The following is a 21,358-nucleotide window of genomic DNA, read 5'->3' as shown; positions in this document are numbered from 1 at the left end:
TGGGTAGCTAGTGTGGGTTTCCTCTACCATTGTATTCTTCTATTTCTCTAATAAATATCTCCCCTGCATTAGTTTTCCAGGGCTGCTGTAGCTGAAGTACCAAAAACCATGTAGCTAAAACAACAGAATTTTATTGTTTCACAGTTCTGGAGTCTAGAAGCCTAAATCAAGATGTTGGCAAGGTTGATTCCTTTTAGTTGTGTGAGGGAGAATCTGTTCCATGCCTTTCTCCTAGTTTCTGGTATGTTCAGACATTCGTTGGTCATCTTCTCCTTGTGTCTTTGCATTGTCTTCGCTTTTCACATTGTCTCTGTGTCCAAATGTCCTCTTTAAAAGGACACCAGCCATAGTGGATTAGCCATACTGAAGACACTAATGACCTCATCTTAACTTGATTCTTTACAAAGACGTGAGTGAGTTCCAAATAAGGTCACATTCACAAATACGGGGGGTTAGGATTTCAGCATCTTCTGGGGCAACATAAATCGACTCATGACACCTCTCAATGGGAGATCAGCGATGGGTTTTGATTTGATTAGTGAGGACAAGTAGTTGGGCTGGTAAATTCTAAATTGAGAAAGATGAGTCCTGCAACACCTCAGCCCCTACCCCAGCCCATCATGGCAGATCATTTAGTCATTTAATTTCTTTAGAAAGCAGGTTCTAGCATGGTCAGATACGTTGCAATGGATATTCTATGAGAGGGGAAAGATGACAAAGTGTTCCCCTATTTTCTCAAAAACATCAACCTTTGCTAAGTTGATCAATTTGGGCTATTGTAATAAGATACCATAGACTAGGTGGCTTAAACAACAGGAATTTACTTTTCACAGTTGTGGAGGCTGGGAAATTCAAGACCAGGGTGCAGATTTGGTGTCTGCTAAGGACCTTCTTCCTGATTTGCAGAGAACTATCTTCTTGTTGTATCCTCACATGGCAAAGAGAGCAAGCTCTGGTCTCTTTTTCTTCTCATAAGAGTGCTAATCCCATTATGGGGGCTCCACTCTAAAGTCCTGCCTTCTAATACCATCTCAATTGGGGTGACAGTTTCAACAGGTGAGTGGGGGGGCACAAACACACAGTCTACAATATTTGCCTTCTGCTGAGAGATGGAAAATTCCATCTCTTTATGACCTTGAGTGATTTTAAGTATACAGATCAAAATATATTTCAAAAATAAACTTGACTAGATGTGATTTGTCCAAAAGCAAAATGCCCTGGGATGAGCTAAGGGTATGTTTCTCCCTCCTTACTGCTTGACCTCCTCTTTCACAAGGTCTGCCTCAGTTCAGCTGCCTTCTGGAAGGGCAGGGATCTAAGTCAAGACCAAGCTGAGGACCCTCCTGTGTACACCTAAGTCCTAGACTAAACTTAAATCCCAGGTCGTGGCCAGAGTGCTGTAACAAGTGATGTCCCCTGAGAAGGTAAATGTTCTGAGGTTGCATGAATGACAGTATTCTGGGACGGATGTGAGACAGCACAGAAGTAACATGCAAAGTGATGAAGAGGAAGGCTTTGAATAGAATTCCGGATTAGAACCGAAAAAATACATGACCCGTTAGGAGGCACCTTTTAAAATTCCAAAAAAGAAAAGATTTAGGCAAATTAAGAGAAACTACGGCTACTTAAACTGGGAAATAAACTTGAGAAACCACTGAAATGCAAATCAAAACAAACAAACAAACAAACAAAAACCACCTTTCAGAATGGCTAGAATAAAAAAGATAAGAAGTAATAAGTATTAGTGAGGTTGTGGAGAAAAAAGAACCCTCATGCACTCTTGTTGGGAATGCAAACTGGTATAGCTACTGTAGAAAACAGTATGGTGTTTCCTTAAAAAATTAAAAATAGAACTACCCTACCATCCAGTGTTTACCCAAAGGAAACAAAAAATTAATTCGAAAAGACATATGCACCCCTATGTTTACTGCAGCATTATTTACAGTGGCCAAGATATGGACACAGCCCAAGTGTCCATTGTTAGATGAATGGCTAAAGATGTGTGAGATATGGATATATATCATTGAGATTGTGAGATATATATTCATATATATCTTTTAATGAAATATTACTCAGCCATAAAAAAGGATGAACTCTTGCCGTTTGTGACAACATGGATGAACCTAGAGGGTATTATGCTAAGTGAAATAAGTCATAGAAAGACAAATACCATGTATTTTCACTTACATGTGAAATATTAAAAAAAGAATAAGCAAACTAATAAATAACCAGAACAGACTCATAAATACAGAGAAAAAGCTTGTAGAGATGGATGAAATAGATGAAGAGGATTAAGAGGTACAAGCTTCTAGTTATAAAATAAGTAAGTCACAAGGGTGAAAAAGCATATGGAATATAGTCAATAATATTGTGGTAACTTTGTGTAGTGGCAGATAGTAACTCCACTTATCATGTCAAGCATTTCATCATGTATATGAATGTTGATTCACTATGTTATATACCTAAAATTAACGTAATACCACTCATCTTTGAACAACACAGGTTTGAACGGCACTGGTGCACTTGCTGGTGGATTTTTTAAAATAAATGGATGGGTCATACTGTAAATGTATTTTCTGTTCCTTGTGATTTTCTTAGTAGCATCTTCTTTTCTCTAGCTTACTTTATGGTAAAAATACAGTATATCATACGTAAGACACACAAAATATGTGTTCATCACCTATTTATGGTATCAACAGGGCTTCTGGTCAACAGTAAACCCTTCATAAAGTTTTGGGGGAGTCAAAAGTTATAAACAGATTTTCAACTGTGCCAGGGGTGGGTACCCCCAACCTCTGCGCTGTTCAAGGGTCAACTGTATTGTGTGTCAGTTAAACTTCAATTTCAGAAAACTTCAAAAAACACTCTAAAAGAGTGTTAGTTAAAAATGTACAGACTTTACATCAAGGTTCAGTTCCATTTGCATTTGGGGGATATGCCAAGCAGTGTAGGATTTCATGAGAGAGAATCTGTTTTTCCATAGCACATCTCTTGGGTGCCTGAGTCGAAGGCAGAACACTGGCCTTTCCTGAACCAGGGATTTACTCTACCATAATTCTTAATTTCAGAAATAAATGAGTGTGTGGAAACTCTGACCAGAAGGGACAATTCAGCTGTCCTAGCTGGTGCCCCCCCTCCTCCCTCAACCCTCCTTGTGTTGCCAGTTCTGGAAGGAGAAGGGCCACATCCCCAAAATGCCATGGAAATACTATTGCCCTTTGGCAGTAAAGCTGTTACCAATCTCTACCCTTCATTGGTACTATGTCACTGTTAGAGAAAAGGCGCTTATCAAAAGCTATTTTATATCAAAGCTCACAGGGGCTTTCTGAGTTGGTACAAAGATGATTTTGATATCTTAATGAATCTGGGAGGACTTCCGTTCTGTTCCCATATTTTGCCCCAGGTAGGGGTGAGAGGTGTTATTCTCTTCTGTCAGAGCTTTCAAGAAAGTGGACTTTCTAGTCCTTATTTGCTGAAACCTCCTTTTCTGCCCAGGTGCCACAAGAGATCCTACCCCTCTCTTTTGAATTAAAATACCCTCCTTCCCTGCAAGCGTCTTTTGTGCTGTAGGCTGCAGACATCAACAGCATACAGCCCTCAGCAGGAGCTGAAAACCTCCAGGACTAATGGCTCCAGCAACTTCCCCCTGGCCCCAGGAAAGGGTCACTGGTTTTAACTTTTGTCTATCAGCCTCCTTGGCTGTTTTGGGGGGTGCACGATGTGGTGGAAGGAAGCAGACAGCTTTTAAAATGCATTGGAGGTCAATGTATTCCATTATATACACAGTGCTTCAAATTCAGTTTTAACCTTTGATGAAATGTGCAGTGTTGGGATTTTTTATGCTAGAGCAGACACGGGAAATCACAGGTGCAACTCATTTTGGTTTTGACTTAGAATCACGGCAGGCCCCTGGAATTTTTATAGGAAATCCTCTCTTTACCTTGAGCATAAAGTGTCCGAAGTCTGTAGCTTGTCTCTGTAACACACCTTAATAGGTAATATTGATTTGTGGAAATTAATTACTAGAGAAACAGTACTCAGCGCTTGCCTAGTGTTTGGAAAGATTTGAGAGCCCTCTTGTGGCTGCAATAATCCCCAGCTGAAAGCTGATGAAATGCTTCTGGCTGTTTTTTGTTGTTGTTGGTTTTTTGTTGTTGTTGTTTTCCGTTCTCTCTTTTTGGTTACATTCATTTGCCTGTGTTCTGGCTTTGAACTGGTCTTCATTTGAGATCAACATCATCGTGTTTCACATCATGTCAATGGAAGACTTGGGAATGGGAGCGTTGCCAATTTTTTAAAAGACGAACTACTTTTTTTTTTTCTTTTCTCATTATTAAACTCAAGTGCTTACTGCCAAGAGAAATAATAAACGCAGAGGGGGCTTGCTGAGGGAAATTCACAAAGTAAGGGCATTACCGTTGCATCATTCTGCTTTTTAAGGGATGTGTTCTCTTATTTTTAATCCAGGTACTGACTGCACAGAGGTAAAGCTAACCAGCAGCCCCCGAGCTACATTTATTTTGAGCATCTTAAAGATTATTTTCTCTGATTTACATATAGCAGAGTAAAGTGGGAAAATAAGTGTCCTCATTTGAGTGTTTTTAAATCTCTAAGAAATGCATGTTGAAAGCTATTACCTCTCTGATGCTTCAATCACGCCCGAAGAAAAATATTTGCAACTTAAGGTCACCGTGCTCCACACTTGAATTGATGAAGGGAGCACCCAAGGCAAAGTTTAGACAGAACGAATTGATTTTTTCCTGGGAGATTTAAATTATTATGCATATATTTTTCTAAGTTTCTGTCATTGCTTTATTAATTAGGCAGAATTACAACAATGCTTGAGAGCCCGTTGCCGCTGGAAGGTCCCATGCAGGGTCCACGTGATAAGCTGGGCTTCTGGAAGGAGCTCAGGCTGTTATTGTGAATAAGGGGGTTTTGGAGAGAAGCTGATGGGGGCTCCGTGTTACTTCCAGCCTAATTTGGTTTCTCCTAGATTCGTCTGTGGAGTGACATTGGCATCCAGTCACAAATGAATCACTAGCCCTGCCTATTGTTCCTAGCACGGAGGAAAGTGTCATATACACGCATTGAAGAAGGAAAAAAGAAAAAGAAATGAAAGCAGAAACCCCTGATGTTTGGACCTAGATAGGACATGGGAGAGTTAAAGATGGTGTCTGGTCTGTTTCCCTTTCAATGCTCAGGTGCAATTAACGGAAGCGGCAGTTACATTGCCTGGTAGGGACTGAGAGAGGTAACCCTGGCCAGGAGGACAGGTGATGCTGGCCAGGGCAGGAGGCTGAGCAGCAATCATTTTGTTCCGTAGGAGAGAGGTTATATTTCTGGCTCTAACTCCATCTTTCTCGGTCTTCATTAATATGAACTTCGGCAGTGCTGAGATCCTTACGGATATCCACAAAAGGCTTGTAAGGGCTGTATAGAGGGACCCAGGTTCCATCTGGACTAAGCTCTGGCTGGCCAAAAGTACATGATTTGAACCTCAAATAAGTATAATGACTGCGGTGTATTGAAACTCACTGTGTTTAGATTCACATGTTAATAATGATATAAAAACAAAAAGAAACAAACAAAAAGAAATGACATCTACAAAAAGCTCCTCCTGGAGATTTTAGGAAAACAATCAATTATTCTGAAAACCAGTAAATAACATGAGTCAAACATTCATCTACTTTCCCTACTCTATCAACTGTACCTCAGGGGATCAAACAGTGGATAAAGGGAAGTTTCTCTTTATAGAAGCATCACAGCTAGCAAATGAAGCAGAAATGATAGAGTTGGAATATCACCATCTTGCAATCCTTTAATGATCACCTCTTAATGATCGGCGGGCATCACAGAAAAAGGGACCACCAGGCATTATGTGCCTCCAGACTGACCACAACACTGTTTACTTAGAAATCCCAGTCTAGTATTTCAGAGTGATTTCTTTTTTTTTTTTTTTTCCCCTGCAGCTTTAACTATTATCTGAAGGTATATCCACATCCGGGCATTTCTGGTTGTTTCTTCTGGGTCCCTCTTTTCCATGTATTTCAAGGAGAAAATGAGCTAATGCAGAAATCAACGAAACGCCCTATAGAATCAGGTGCAAATTACCTTGTTTCTTTCTAACTTGATGACATTGGAGCAAAACACAACAGTGTAGGATCTTGAAAGAAGGCTACACAGTCCACGCCTTGGGGTTAAGGCTGCAGTCTTGTGGGCAATTACATCCCAAGGACATAGCACAGTGTTTGGCACGAAGGACATAATCAAAAATATTTTTAAATAGAACAAATCAATGAATAGAGTGGCTAGAGAAGAAGAGAGAGGTCTCACTGCCCCTGCCTCTGAGTTGTTTTACCCCGGGATCATCCTTTCGTATCCTCAGGTGTCAGTCTCCTCATCAGTAAAATTCTGCTATGATTAAAAAAAAAAAAAAAAATCTGCTATGATGTTGTCCTTTCCTGAGGATGAAATGAGATAAGGAATGAGGAAAGTATTTTCAAAACTGTAAGCATGTTCACAAATAGAAAAGCATTCTCCTTTTTTTTTTTTAATTAACACAGTTTGTTTAATATTTAAAACCTCACCATCTTTGGGTCATTTCTGAGGCTCTGATGATCACGAAGGATGGACAGTTGTTGAAGGGGAGGGTGTGCATGGTGTGTGGAGTTCCTCCTGTCTAAAGCTACCACTGGGGCCTGGACACTTATTATTTTATTCTGGCAACTCTGTAAAGTAAGCGTGTATACCCTGGCTATTTAGATGAGGAAACCAGGGCTCCCAGAGGTCATGTAAGCTAACCAGGTCTCACGAAGAGTGAGGTGCATCCGAAATCGAAAGCCAGATCTTTCTGACCTCAAACCTATTCTCTTTGCACGGCACCTCAAGGGAAGTTTCCAGAATGCTTGGAAGGATGCCATGTCCAAATGAGTAGAGCTTGACTTGTATTTCCTTGAATCTGCTCTTCCTAAATAAAAGCCACCTGCAGAAGAAAAAAAAAAAAAAAAGCCACCTCCTTTGAACACATTCCTGAGATTTCATAGCGTTGTGTTCAGAAAAAGACTTATTTTAAAGCCAGAGAGAGAATTATGGCATGGCATGAGTTCTGGCTTATCTGAATTCTCTTGTGCCGCAATTTCCAACCATCCATTATTGTCCAAAGCTTACTACAGTTTTTGGCTTCTAGGTTCCTCAGGAGTGTTAAAAAGGAAGGCAGCCGCACTGCAGTCTTTCCCACTAGTCTCTGTAGCTCAAGTGCAAATTTGTTTTGAGGTTTCGTGTACGTGCTGGGGTCAGGAGAATTATTTCTGAACTGCTAAGCTGTGACTACCTAGAAAACCCTCTGGACGCATAGACTCCAGAGATAAGCCCCCTGCCCTCCCCGACCCTACAGTGTGCGGCCCCCCCCTCATTTCCTGCTGCCCCCCCACCCTGCCAGGTAACCACAAACCCCTCACCCCAAGATGCTCATTTTGCTTCTAGAGCTTTGAATTCAACAAAGCCTGGACCATTGCAGCCTTCGGTCACAAACTGCATTTCTAAGACAGCCTGACTCCTAGAAGAGGCTAGAAGGCCCTCCGAACTCTCTTTGGGAGATTTTCGTGAAATCAGACATCATATAAAAGCCTAGTATTTTGTTGACTGAATGCAAGTACTGCACTGAGTAAGGGTACCAGGTCATAGATGACACTCCATACATGTCAGTCGTTATATTGCTATTAATACCGACTTTTGTGCCACATGGAACTTTGCATGTTTTAGGCTAGCTTGCCCCATCATTACTGCCTGAGGGATGACCTCCAAGTCACTCTTTCTTTGAGAACTGGCAAGGGATGGCATCAAGCGGGGATCTCTCGGGTATTTCGTGAAATATCCTAAAATGATCGCCAAGTCCTGACAACAGAATCTAGGAAAATCCTAACTCAGAAGCATCTTTTATGGAAGAAGCACAGCAAAATCTGGACAGAGAGGACTTTTTTTTTTTTTTTTTAAGTTCCCGTGCTATTTTAGGAAAATCCGTATCAAAGCTGTCAGATAGAAACCTAAATATTGAAACACGTGCCTTGCTCTTAAGTATCTTAAATATCCTGACTCACTTCTTCTCCTTTCCAAACTGGCTAGAGCAAAACAATGGCAACGGCAACACCTCGTTGCTTCTAGGCTGGGTAATTCTCACATTTGCTAAAAGCAACGCCTGGGAAATTAGCTAAGAAGAGAGAGCCCGGCTGAACGCGCACGGGCCTGATAAGGCAATCTGAGTGTTCTATCTGCTGTTCCGCTTTGCACGGCTGGGATCAGAGCCGCCAGTGAGACGGAATTGGGCCTTATCTCACTCCGGGGCGGCTCCAGGCTTCAGGTGGGTGCCCCCACATGCATAAACCACAGCTCTGCAGAGCAGAGCGCCTCGAGAGGTCCCCGCACCCAAATCCCGGCAAGGCTGCGCCTCTGAACCAAATGATCACGAAGTCCCTGAATAATGCATGAGCGCCGGACCCTCCCCGGCGCCTCTGAAACTGAACTGGAAGGAACTGTACTCGGCGAGATAGCAAAAGCAAGCCCCCCGGAACGTGCATTCCCCGAAATGTATTCCTGCGGCAGCCACTTGGGGGAAAGTGAAAGCAAATACGACAGCCACCTGAAAATCATGGCATTTGCGTCAGCCCGAGCCTCCCAGGGTTCTTGTCCGTAGAAAGCAGCGACGGGACCGGATTTGAGATTTTATCTTATTGATAAATACTACCTCTTCCTCGGGGGAGGTTGGAGGGGGGGCTGGTGTGCCTGCGAGAGGACCAGTAGGATCCAGAAGCGGCTCATTTCAGGCTTGGGTTTGGTGGTTTGGGAACAGTGTGCGGCTTCCCGGCACTGAAGTTAGTTGACCTCTAAGAACCGCAGAAATGCTGCGCCCCCGCGGGGCTGTTCGCCGAGGACTGGCCCCCAGTGTAATCCGGGGAGGAACCTTCTGTCCTTCGGATCCGGGTGGGGAGTGGCCTTTCATGGAGCTGCAGTACCGATGAGTGGGTTTCGTCTCTCGTTTGATAGTCCAGCTGCTGGTTAAGTGCAAAATAAACAGATCTTTTTGGAAGAATGTTTGCACACCGCCGCGTCACAAGCCCACCTGCCGGGCGCCCCAGGAGGGAGCAGAGCCTGCTGCATGGCCCTGCCTGGGGTCCAGGTAGCTCGTGACGGCAGGCCCCGCTGAATGTCCTCTCCTAGGCTAACCGTGGTCAGCTGTATTTGGGCATCAGGACTGGGAAATCGGGGCAATTCTCTTGACTCGAAATTCTACTCCCAGCAATGTATTCCCTGCATAAATATTTATAGTTTAGGACAGTCACCGGATTATTGTTTATAGTATCCTCCTTCAAACAGAATCAGCCTAATTGTCCCAAACTGGGAGATTAGTCATATAAATTATGGCCCATCTATAATTGGAATAATACGCTCTTAGAGAAGAATATGAAATAAAATCGAAAAAGTGTTCACTCTGTAGTTTTGACTTACAAATATACAGGTTAAGAGTAAAATGTTCCTTTATGATCTCAAATCTCTAAAGAAAGAAATAGGTATTTAACTGTGGTTATCTGGGAGTGAAGAGAAGTGATTATAGATAATTTTAATATTTTTTCCTCTCTTGTGTTGTTCTGCACGGTTCCTATTTTCCATGTTGAGTTTCTAACTGGGAGATGGGGGAAATCACAGATTTTTTTTAAAAAGCCAGACCAGCTACATCTAAAAGGATTCTCCCTCTAAAGTTATCAAGTACACAGGCAAAAAAAAAAGGGGGGGGGGGATGAGAAGCCTCTCTCCCCCTGAGGGAAGCACCCTGAGATGTGGGCATTCCTGCCCCCTCTATATTAGTGATTGAAAAGAGTCAAGATCTCAGGGTAGTAGTAAAACAAAAATGCCTTAGCCAGAAACGTCTGGCTGCTTTGTAAGTCGTGGTGAGGGGGGAGCAGCGGCCCTGTGGTGGGGGATGTGTGGCTTCTGTGTGAAGTAAGATAACCACCCTCACATTCGTGTCTCCATTTTCTCATCATAATACTGGACATCCTTGGAACCAATCGCTCTGACACACACCATTGTCAGCCGCCGAAAGTTCTTTATTACCATACTTAACAATCATAGTTCCCAATTTCCCATTTGCTTAGAACATCATTCTTAAAATCGTTAATTTGTTTTCAAGGCTTGAATAAAAGGCCTTTTCATCACCGTGTCAAAGGGCAGTCTGATTGCCAAGCTCTAACTGCCACAGTTCCCCCTATCAGATACAGGATAGCGCCGATAATACTCTTCGGAGATAATGAAGAATGGGGAGCTCATAATGAGTGTGCAGCTCTAAAGGGAGTCAAGAAATTAATTCCATTCTGAGCATTTGGAATATGACTCCAGCGCACAGTACAGCGGGGCAAAGGGGGAGCTCGGTTTCACTATTTGAAAATGCACACATCAGCTTGTGTTTAAGATGTACACTATTAAATGTCTGAACTGAAGATCTCCTTCAGATGACCCCCAAATCTACCTGACAAAGGCTCACAATGTTCTTTGTGGGATACTGAGCTGTGGTAGAACTTGATTATCTAGGGGAAAACTCTGTGAAAACTCTGCAGGGCAACAGGAAGGTGGAGAAATTGATTATTTCCCATACATTTCACAAGGTCTAGGCTAAGAGAAACCATTAGCCTGGGCAACTTTTGTTGGTTAAGGCAGCAAGCTTGGTTTCCTGGGGACATGACTATCAGAATCCCTGAAATAGTAGCTGATAAAATATTTCTTCATGCCACAAACACTGAAGAACAGAACATCCATGTTGCATAAGGTCATGTATCATATGCTCTGGGGGATAATGATTAAGGCATGAAGCCTGCTCAAGGGATAGGGCAGTCACTGGTCATTGCAATGGAGATAAAACACAAGGGGCACAAGTTTCAGGGGAGGAGAAATCCCTTCCTCAGAGGACATCACAAAAGGTTGGCTGCAGGACTTTCTATTTGAGCCAGTTTTTCGGAACGCGCAGAACAGTGGACCTCGATGATATTAATTTTGCTGCTTGATTTTATGAGGGTTAGGCTAGCGGTGGAAGGAATACATTGAATAAATCTTCGCTGTCAATGTGGCATTTTATAGGCTCTTCCAGATGTGTTTTCATTGGCTAGGCAAGTGATAACCTCATAAAAGTAAATATTTTTTGAATCGCCACAGGCAGGGTGATTCTGGAGACAAATTCTCCTCATTCCACCTTTTGATGAGAATACTAGCTCTGCCTTCTTTCATTGAGGAATCAAGAGGGAAGGATTAGGTAGAAGGAAAGAAGAACATACAGAAGAGGGAAAGGTAGTTTGGAGGAAGCTGGCGATGCGGAAATGGGGAGGGAACACTGACACATGGTTGCATGATACGAATCTGTCCCTGATTTCTTCCTTCCCAACCCTGACAGTTCTGGGCTCTTCTCCATTAGCCCTTCACCACGCTACCAAGTGTCTGTCCTGTCTCTGCCTACTCTGTCCATCCTGAACCCTGTTGCCTAATGAATCTTCTGAAATCAACTCTTCTCCCATTTTAGTGATTGACAGCTGTATTCAGAACCCATGATTACTTGGGCTCAGCAAGCTCTTCTCACTTTTGCCCTCCTACCAGCCATTCATTTATTAAGCAAACATTTTGTGAAATGCACAACGTGAGCTTCCTGGTCTAAGTAGAACACTCTGCTCTCCGTACATTCTGAACTCTTCTCTTCAATACTCCTTGTCCACTCTTTATCTCCATACCTCCCTACCCAGTATCTTTTTCTAATCTATCATCCTCACACCCATAATACTTGAGGGCATTTTATTCTTTTTTAAACGTTCTCCACATTTGCTAGAGTAGATCCTCACACCTAACAAACCCTCGACAAGCGTGTGTTAATTAAATGGCTTGCTAATTAAAGAAATGAGCAATTATACAATAAACTGCTTGGTGAAATACAGGTTCTTGAAGCAGTAGGGAAGAAAAATAGTAAGCTTAAATTTTTTAAAAAGCCACCTCATTGATCCTAATTACCTGTTGTTTGAAACACTCTTTTTTTTAATCCAAAGTCTGTGTTGACTGTCTCCCTCTGGGTGGGGACCATCCCAGTCAAATGATGGATACATTAATAGATTCTGTCTCTTTCTACTCTTTTCACACATTTTAGATAGTCAAAAATAAGATCAGATCCATTTTAGGAAAGGACAGAAAGGTGTATTTATCAAAGGCAAAATTAGCCTTAGTCAGTAAAATACATTCATCTTCTATGATGATCATCTCTTTTAAGGAGCATCAGGTGTGGAACTTCTGCCATGAACAGGACTTTGGGCGAAGTGTTCTGGGACGTGAGTCCAGTTATCAAAGAGGAGGTTCAAGGGTAGAGGTGACCGAGACGCTCAGATGCAAGTTAAAAGAGGCAGCAAGTGATGCAGTAAAACCCTGGAGACTGGAAAGGTCAGGCAAGACGGATAGGAGGCTTGAGTTGGGCCAGAAAGGACCAGGAAGTTTTCTGCAGTATGCAAATGAGCAAAAGACAAGGCAAAGATGGAGGGAAGGCAGTCACGCCTCCGGGCTGCATTTAGAATTGGGAGATATGATTACCTCACAGCAGAGCAAGATGCTGAAGCAGCCGTGAAAAAGTGTGTGTTCTGTGCCTCTGGACTGGAGGACGCCGCGATGGCCCCTACGATCATTATCCATTAAAACGATCATTGAACTAACCAAGGTGCCCTGTTCCCTAATCTTCCCAAGTACACAGGTATTTGCCATCATTACCTCGGGGCCCCGAGAAGGACAATCAGAAAGAGCTGCAGTTGCTTTACAGATGCCCTTAAATGAATTCATCCAAACTCTCAGCGAAGTAGGTGGCAAACAGCCCACCTGCTGGATAGCACGCTGTCACCGACAAATGAAGCTATCTGTCTTGGAGACTGCTCTGGTCCCAGGAGATTGGTAGAACATTCCCTTAACGTGGTAGTTAACATTTCTTTCACTGCACCCAAATCCCTGGGTGCTGGCGATCCCCTCGAGGGCAATGTGTTAGTAAACTCTGAGTCCCTGATGCCTCGCCCCTGGGCGGGGGATTGGCAAACAGGAGGCTCAGTTAACTTTTGCAGAATTAACAAATTCCTTTGCTGGGAAGCTGCTTGTCCTTCTCTGTTCTTTGTTTTATCTTCCACTGTGCTGTTGAGCAAGTAATGTCCAAAAAAATTTGCAATTTCAAGTAGTACAGAACCCTCTAAGACTTCTCCCTAGAAACGGAATTGGGCGTTTGGAGAGCGGAAGAAAATGAGTTCACATTGTTTTGGAGGTTCATCAAACTGGAATAGAGCTGGTAGACAATAACCGTTGGGTGTGTGGCCTGGACATAGCCATCATTTCAATACTGATCTTTGGAATTTTTTGTCTGAAGCAAATGAAAAAAGAGAAAAATAATAGAAATGAGAAAAAATGATTCCGTTGATCAATTTTAGGTGTTTTTGCTGTATCTTCAGCCCTGTTGGTTTATTTTTCCTATTTGTCTAACTTTCTATTTTGATTCCTTGGCAGAATTTAAACAAATAAACAAACATACATGACAATATATCTGACTAAAGCAATACCAAAATGTTATATGAGCCTCCGGAACCATGAGATGGGACAAGTTTGTACTTCATCAGTATAAATGTCCCACCAGTACCTTCTTGTGTCTTGATGTCAGAGTTTTATTTACAAATTGATCTCTTATCTATTTGGCTGGTAAGCCTTGCAGACATTTGGGACTTATTTTACTCATGTACACATCATCCTATGATTTAGCTAGTCATTGTTAAATGCAACGTTACGTTGAATGAAGTTAAATTTGAAACCAATACCATTTTAAGCCAAGTCAGTTTCAGTCAGCCTGGAGACCATGTAAATTTCCGACTGCACAAAGACCTCAGGAAGTCTATGGCTAATTTTTCTGAGTGAGACAAAAGCCACTAAGATTCCACAAACAGGTTCTAGATAAACCTTTATGTCATAAACCACTGTAATTCTTGCCCCTAAAATCCTCCAGCTCTTATGACTGTCTTAAAAATCTGGATCATTCCTAAATCTGAGACACACAAATGAGGTCGAGACTTATCCATTGACCATCATCATCTTTTTTCCTTAAATCCTTTTTTTTTGTATTATCTGTTTTGCCCAGTTATAGGAAGATTATAAATTTTCCATTTGCAACTCCATGCAAAGATATCTCTGATTTAAATTCTTCTGTCTTAATCTGTTTGGCATCCTTAACCCACTTGAGCTACCTCACTATGATCATTATTGCGTTTCTATATTTATTAGGCACTTGCTTTGTGTCATAAAAATCAGTCTCTGCTTGTAGAATTGAAACACGAACAAGTCCTGATGTAGGACCAAAGCAGGATTAATAATGATCTGTCATATAATATCCAACCACAGTAAGAGCCACTCCAAACAAAACTTTCCCGTCGACATTTCCTCGTGGAGCCCAGAAGCTGTGTCAGTCCTTTCCTGCCTTCCCTACTGACCTTTTGGGAAATTTCCTTCCACTGATGAAATTGTCATACTGTCACCACAAAAGACAACAGAGTAACGTAAAATGATGATTGGCAAAAGCAAGGGCTCAGGCTGGCCTGTCTGTGGCAGTTTCAGCACGTTCTTCTTTCTAATTTAAGGAGAAGCTGGCGTTTCTTAAGATACTGTAGTTCCCTTAGCACATTTCAAAACTGTCTGGCTAGGCATTCAAAAGAAGTGAAAATAGTAAATGTAGAGTTTTAAATATTATAGTTCATTGATTCCTTTTTTAAAAGCAGCATAAAAAAGCACTACACCCTTAAAGCCCTTATGTTTGTCATTGCTTTTAACTGGGTATTGATTTTTTTTTTTTTCTTAAGCCAGTTTAGCATGGCCAAGGGAAGCCCGGTGTTCCTTTCAGAGTTCTTCAGGATCATCTGTCTGCTCCGGAGACCTCTGAGGGTCACCCCTCGTGCCAGTGGGGGGTGGGGGTGGGCACCCCATTCCATAGACAGGCTTTCAAATTATGAGAAGACTTTCCCTCATTTTAAATCAGTAGTTACTTTCCTCTAATGCTATGGGTTTGTCTTTACTTGTCAGCTTTTCCAACTCTCTTCTTGCCTCTTCACACTTTTCTTGCCCCTTGAAGCCGGAAGCACCCTGATCTTTACTGGATCATCCTGAAGCTAACCATTTAAAAAAATATATATTTCTTCTCAAGGTTCCATTTGATGCCATTAGAGAAGACCTACAATTGTAATAACCACAGTATCTGACAATAGGCATTCAATACATATTAATTTTATTTTTGTTTTTAAAATATCAATATGGTACACAGGAAAGCACAGAGGCAAATCAGTGGACCTAGACTCCATTGCAGTTCAAGTATTAATTTGTTCTAGAATCTTGGGCTATATTTTCACCTTTCTCAGTCTCAATGTTCACAGCTTTAAAAAAAAAAAAAAAAAGAAGTAATGATAAAGCCCATCTTATGAAATTGTGCTGAGGATTATCTATGTTAGTATCGTGAAGTATCTATCACAGTTCCCAGTACATAGTAGGTCCTCAATAAATATTGCTCTCCACACACAGCAAATCTTCCCCCAGCCCTTATAATCCGGAATAGCAGTGTCAACAGAAGAGACGAAGGACCTTTGGCTTCCAGCTTTGCCTTGTTTAGTCCCACAGCCTTGGGTAAACCACTCCATCTCCTTTCATATTTCCCTATCACACAGTCCCACATCTGCCACAAATAAAAAATCGGTTGGGGAATAACTTTCAAAAACCTTGGTGTGTTTTCTTATTGTAAGGTATTATTTCCAGCAGCAATTTATCAGTGAATAAATGAATGTGCTGAATGAATGAGTCACCTATTGCCCCCATCACTTCCCTCCCCACACCAGAACAGGGAGGAGAAACTCAACAAATGGTGTTGAAAACCTGGTCCACTCATGTTTATGAAAATACACACATATGGGAACATTAGTCTGATAGGTGCAAATGCAGGCAACCATTCTCACACGAACATCTGGCAGAAGAGCCCCTTGACTCCGTGCTGATATAAACACTATGGAGGTTCAGAATCCCAGAGCTGTCATTGTCAAAGACTCACGCTCTTCCTTCTCATTTCTTCCAGGAATTTCTATTACATCACCATGTTACGGGACCCAGTGTCACGCTACCTGAGCGAGTGGAAACACGTCCAGAGAGGGGCCACGTGGAAAACCTCCCTCCACATGTGTGATGGGAGAAGCCCCACCCCCGATGAGCTGCCCACCTGCTACCCCGGGGACGACTGGTCTGGGGTCAGCTTGCGGGAGTTCATGGACTGCTCCTACAACCTGGCCAACAACCGCCAAGTGCGCATGCTGGCTGACCTCAGCCTGGTGGGCTGCTACAACTTGACTTTCATGAATGAGAGCGAGAGAAACACCATCCTGTTGCAGAGTGCAAAGAACAACCTGAAGAACATGGCCTTCTTTGGGCTCACGGAATTCCAGAGGAAGACACAGTTTCTCTTTGAGAGGACATTCAACCTCAAGTTTATCTCCCCCTTCACGCAGTTCAACATCACACGGGCTTCCAATGTGGACATCAACGAGGGCGCCCGCCAGCGCATCGAGGAGCTCAACTTCCTGGACATGCAGCTTTACGAGTACGCGAAAGATCTCTTCCAGCAGCGTTACCATCACACCAAGCAGCGAGAGCACCAGAGGGACCGGCAGAGGAGACGGGAGGAGCGCAGGCTGCAGCGGGAGCATCGGAGTCACCGGTGGCCCAAAGAGGACGGGAACACAGAGGGGGCAGTCACTGAGGACTACAACAGCCAGGTGGTGAGATGGTGACCCCCTGCCCTCTCCTTCCTCGGGAGGGGGAGGATGAGCAGGCACACTGAACTTCTGTGGCGTTGGTGACCTTGGAGGATGGTGGGCATCTGAGGACATCTGGCTATATGTGGCTTGATTTGGACACCTGCTTCCTCTTTGTCTTCATCCTTATCCAGCTGGAGATGATCTGTTGTCTTCTTCCCCCCGCCCCCCGATATTTTCCAATCCCTGATATTAAGTAGGGTAGGAATGCATCCAATAGAGACGTCCTTAGGAGGTCAAGGAGAGAAGCACCTGAAAGGAAACAGTTCTCGAAGAGCTCCTTTGCAGCACCATGGGAACCCCACAGAGACACACATGAAAAGCCAAATTATAGGCTTGGATGTTCTGCTGAAACTGGTCTGTTTTACACTGTCTCTGTAATGGAAATATGGGCCTGTCCAGAGAGAGGAAGAAAGAAAGAAGTCCCTTTCAGCCCTTAGATGAGGTTTTATGCCAACCCTCCCTTGGCTGTTGGCTCTCATCTTGAACCCTGTTTGAATGCGGCTTAATCATAAGTGGCAGTGTTTGGTGGTTGCGATTGTTTTTAAATAAGATTACCCTACTACTGATCACCACGAAAGACTCACACCCCGCAAAGTCCTGGCATCTTAGCTGGGAGCCATGCATCCTCCCCCATCTTTTAGGGAAAAGCTAGTGGAATCAGGACAGGTGTGCTTGGCCCCTGAGAAATGAACAGTGGTAGGGAGAGTTAGGAGAAAATGTGCTTATTAATTAAGACCTAAGGAGATCACACTTCACTGATTTTCTTTTCATTCAAAAGAATTAACTAACAAATGAAGGGGGGAAGCCGGAGGATGACTGTATGATGTCTCACACTTCCACATGAGCTACAAAACTTTTAGGTTTTTTTCAGGGATATTCCTGTTTTACCTCTTTGGAGCAGTCATCGTCTTCAATATGGTACTGCCAAGTTTGATGTTCTGTTAAAAGACTCTTGCCCGAAGATTAGGAGTTTAGCTGGCCCGTATGCAAACGGTATGCAAGGTCACTAAATAAATGATAACTGACTCAGGCCAGGAGATGCAGAACTCAATGGGCCGGTTGTCCCAGGAGCTTAGACAGACGCTACCTCCCAAGGTCCTTCATATCTCCAGCCTGATCACTTTATTTTTCCCCACGTGATCTTTGCCTGTGGTTCGGCTGTGGCTCTATTTGGCAACTCGGACTGGAGTGGATAAAGCAGGACGGGAAATTGTGCCTCATTCCCCACTACTTCTTCTTTTCCATTTTTCCCAGTCACCGCCATGAGAACACAAAGTCTGTCGAGTAAGCAGGGGAGAAGCATGGAAAAGGGAATAGAAAAGCCTCGCCCGGCATTCCGTAGCAGGATCAGAGTGGGTAGAAAGTTTCATGACATTGATCTGATCAGTCCTTTCAAGGAGCTGAAGGCAAAATGAGTGAAACCCCTAAATCAGATTGAAAAGCCTATTTCATTGATATCTAGCATGTTTGATGTTTAAGCCAGCTTTGCATAAGCCACATCGCAGCCTCTGGAATACCCTCACTGGGGTTGAGAGTCGATCAACCCACAGGCATTCATGGAGTGCCTGCTTGTAGAGAGAGGAGCCCGGGGTCTCCATCAGAGAGAGATTTGGAGAAGGGGCTTTGATTCTTCTCTCATGACCCTTGGCTTCATCTGTCATGTGAGGGAAGGCTTTATTGGGGACCTCCCTTGTGTCACTTACTGAGGGAGCCCTATTCATACCTTGAATCCACTCACAACAAGGTAGATATTATTAGGCCTAATTACATAGAGAAGAAAAGTAAAACCCACAGAGACTAGGCAGCTTCCTGGTGGATGGTAGGCTAAGTCTGGCCGACTGCAGAGCGCAAGTTCTTTTGATTCCATCATGTTTTCCATGTGGGACAAAAGCTTCCCGCCAATAGTGCAAGAAGCCAGCTATTAGAGCCCAGAAGGATTTGTCGCTAACCCATGCGCGGAGCACAGCTGTGACGGTCCCGCAGCCACGCTGCCTTGGGTGAGTCCCGCCCTCTCCACCTCCCTGACCCACCAACAAGCTGAGAGATTGATGATTTTTTAGGCACTTGTGCTTTTTGACACCTCTGTGTTAAAGCGACCGAGTCAATATTGCTTGTTAGTTGGTAGAAATTAGACTCACGGAAGATTCGCGTCTCCCTTACGGCCGATTTGTTCCTGAGGTTGAGACGGAAGAGGATTACAGCTACAATTAATGAGCAGCCCTCTCTCTCTCTTTGCGTTTCGATGTTAAGATCTAATGTTCTGCCTAGAATGGCAGAGCTGCAAATTATCCCTCAGCCTGCCGCTGTGACACACACACACACACACACACACACACACGTGCGTGCACACATAATAACAATCCAGTGTTTTGTCATGTAGAAAATCAAAACAAGTTAGAAAGCATGCAGATTGTTTCTTTTAAAGTCACTTTAAATTTTTTGGCAGGGAATTCATGCATCACTGAGACTTGGAGGCAGCCTCTGCTAACTTCACACTGTTCCTTAGGCATGTCGGGATTTATATCAAAAGGCTTTCCTCGGCCTGCACCGAAGGCACGATGTATGGTGCTTCACTTGAGACCAGGTATCAGAATGTTCACAGGAGAAACCATCTCTTTGTGTTGGCCCAAGGCCAGTGCTGAGCAAATTAAAAAGACCGACAGGGGCTTCCTCCCTCATATCATTTCATTCTAAAACAGCACGCTTGTCATATCCCTGGGGTCCTATGTTGATAGAAATGAAGAGGTAGGGATACAGTTTGTTCTTCCAAAATTGACTGCGCACCTACATGCTGAGTGACACTCAGAGAAGGGCTGCCAAGAGAAGACATCTGGGCCTTGGGATCCACGGGGAGTCAGCAGCTTTGCGATCCAAAACCCAATCAATTCCAGATACATTGGTATTAAGAGCCCAAGAGGAGGGGGAAAAATTTCCCCAGGGACTTCCATATTCTACTGACTCCTACAACTCCCAGATAGACATTCCTTCCCTTTTCTTGACAAGGGAAGCCCCAGATTGGGATGGGGTGACCTTGTGTACATGTTTGTGGGAGAGTTTAAGTTATCATCATGGACTGAAGTACATAGTCTCTCTTCGGTCTCCTTCTAACTTTTTGGCAGCCTACTCTTGGAAATCAGAGAAAGCCTACCCTGAGAATTCTTTGGATACACCTTCTAATAACTAATGACATTAGCAATCAGTATCGGGCAACAGCTATCGATATCATGTGTGCTATGTGTTTCTTATCATCTCAAGGAGGGAACTGTTTCATAGTTTAATCAAGGGTTTGAAATATGAGGACTTGTTCAAAAGTCTGAGTAGAGGTAGTATTTACATGGGGAAGAAAGTCTACCAGAGGGAGACCTGGCAAGGAGACAAGCATAGATTGTTTAAAAAAAAAAAATTTTTTTTTAAATCCATAGGATAGGATTCCCATTTGGCTGCTTTAAGAGAGAAACTCAAAATAATAGTGATTTCAATGAGATCAGAGCTGTTGTCCTCTTATTTAAAAGGCAAACTGGTTAGATAGCTCTGGTGAGTAACATTAAAGAACGCCAGGGCCCCTCCTGTTGCTCTTTCATACTAACATGTGCATGCCATCCTCACGGTCCAAAGTGACTGCTGAGGCTCCTGCCATCTCATTTGTATTTCACACAGCAGAGTGAATGTGGAACAAAGTTGCAGATATCACTTCCACTCACATCTCATGGGCTAGAACCTAGTCATTAGCTACAAGTAAATGCAAAGGATGCCAGGAAATGTCTTTATTATTGGTTGCCATGGGCCTTGATAAACAGGGAGGGAGGGTTCTATTATTAAAGAAACAATGTGAAAATTAATACTGGTAAAACTATCAACCTCTGACACAAAAGGGAATTGAAAACTGTGTCAAGTGCTTTTCACAGTTACCTATTTCATCATACATTTTGCAAAGATTAAAATTCATGACTTTGTATAGTACTTAATGCTTTCAAAACATTTGTACATTTAGTATACTACTGCATCTTCAACACTCTCTCATATGGTAGATACGTAGGGCCCCTATTCATTACCCCATCTGGTAGTTTCCAGTGGAGATTCAGGGATGTTGAAAGATTTCTCGAGTTTATCAACAGGAGAGTTGCTCCGAGCCCCAGTCTTGACTTTATAGCCTTCCCGACGACTTTATGCTGCTCAGCATCCATATCAGGATTGGGAATTGCAAGAATATGAAATCTCGGCCTTTATTGTCTTATGTTTTTCCTTGCCTTCTTGTAGAACTGCAGTGACTTAGAAGATGCCAAGGAGATTGGTAGAGTTGGCTCACTACCCCTGCCTCCAGGGAGGGATCATCTCATTAGGAGTGAAATGTCCAAGAGACGGGCAGTGTTTCAGGGGAGACCGAGAAGCACAGACATTCAAACAGCTCACACTGGCCGTTCACCCCAGCCAATCCCAAAACCGATTCAAGATGAAGGCTGAGGAAATGTGCT

The 21,358-nt window shown here is 43.2% G+C and overlaps 1 protein-coding gene across 1 annotated transcript in view; it reads left to right on the top strand.

The window, feature by feature from the left end:
* HS6ST3 (heparan sulfate 6-O-sulfotransferase 3) overlaps window positions 1-16,859 on the top strand; it is a gene marked incomplete at both ends in the record, with an annotated part of 646,275 nt that extends 629,416 nt beyond the window's left edge. The window contains one exon of the mRNA XM_080799474.1: window positions 16,151-16,859. Within this exon, the coding sequence (XP_080655600.1) occupies window positions 16,151-16,859 (709 nt within the window). The remainder of the gene's footprint in view (window positions 1-16,150) is intronic.
* Between the last annotated feature and the right edge of the window lie 4,499 nt (window positions 16,860-21,358).

This window comes from Martes martes (genome assembly GCF_963455335.1).
Source record: "Martes martes genome assembly, chromosome: 3".
In the NCBI taxonomy this organism is placed as follows: domain Eukaryota; kingdom Metazoa; phylum Chordata; class Mammalia; order Carnivora; family Mustelidae; genus Martes; species Martes martes.
Note: the sequence above shows the minus strand (reverse complement) of the source record. Positions and strands in the feature narration are given on the sequence as shown.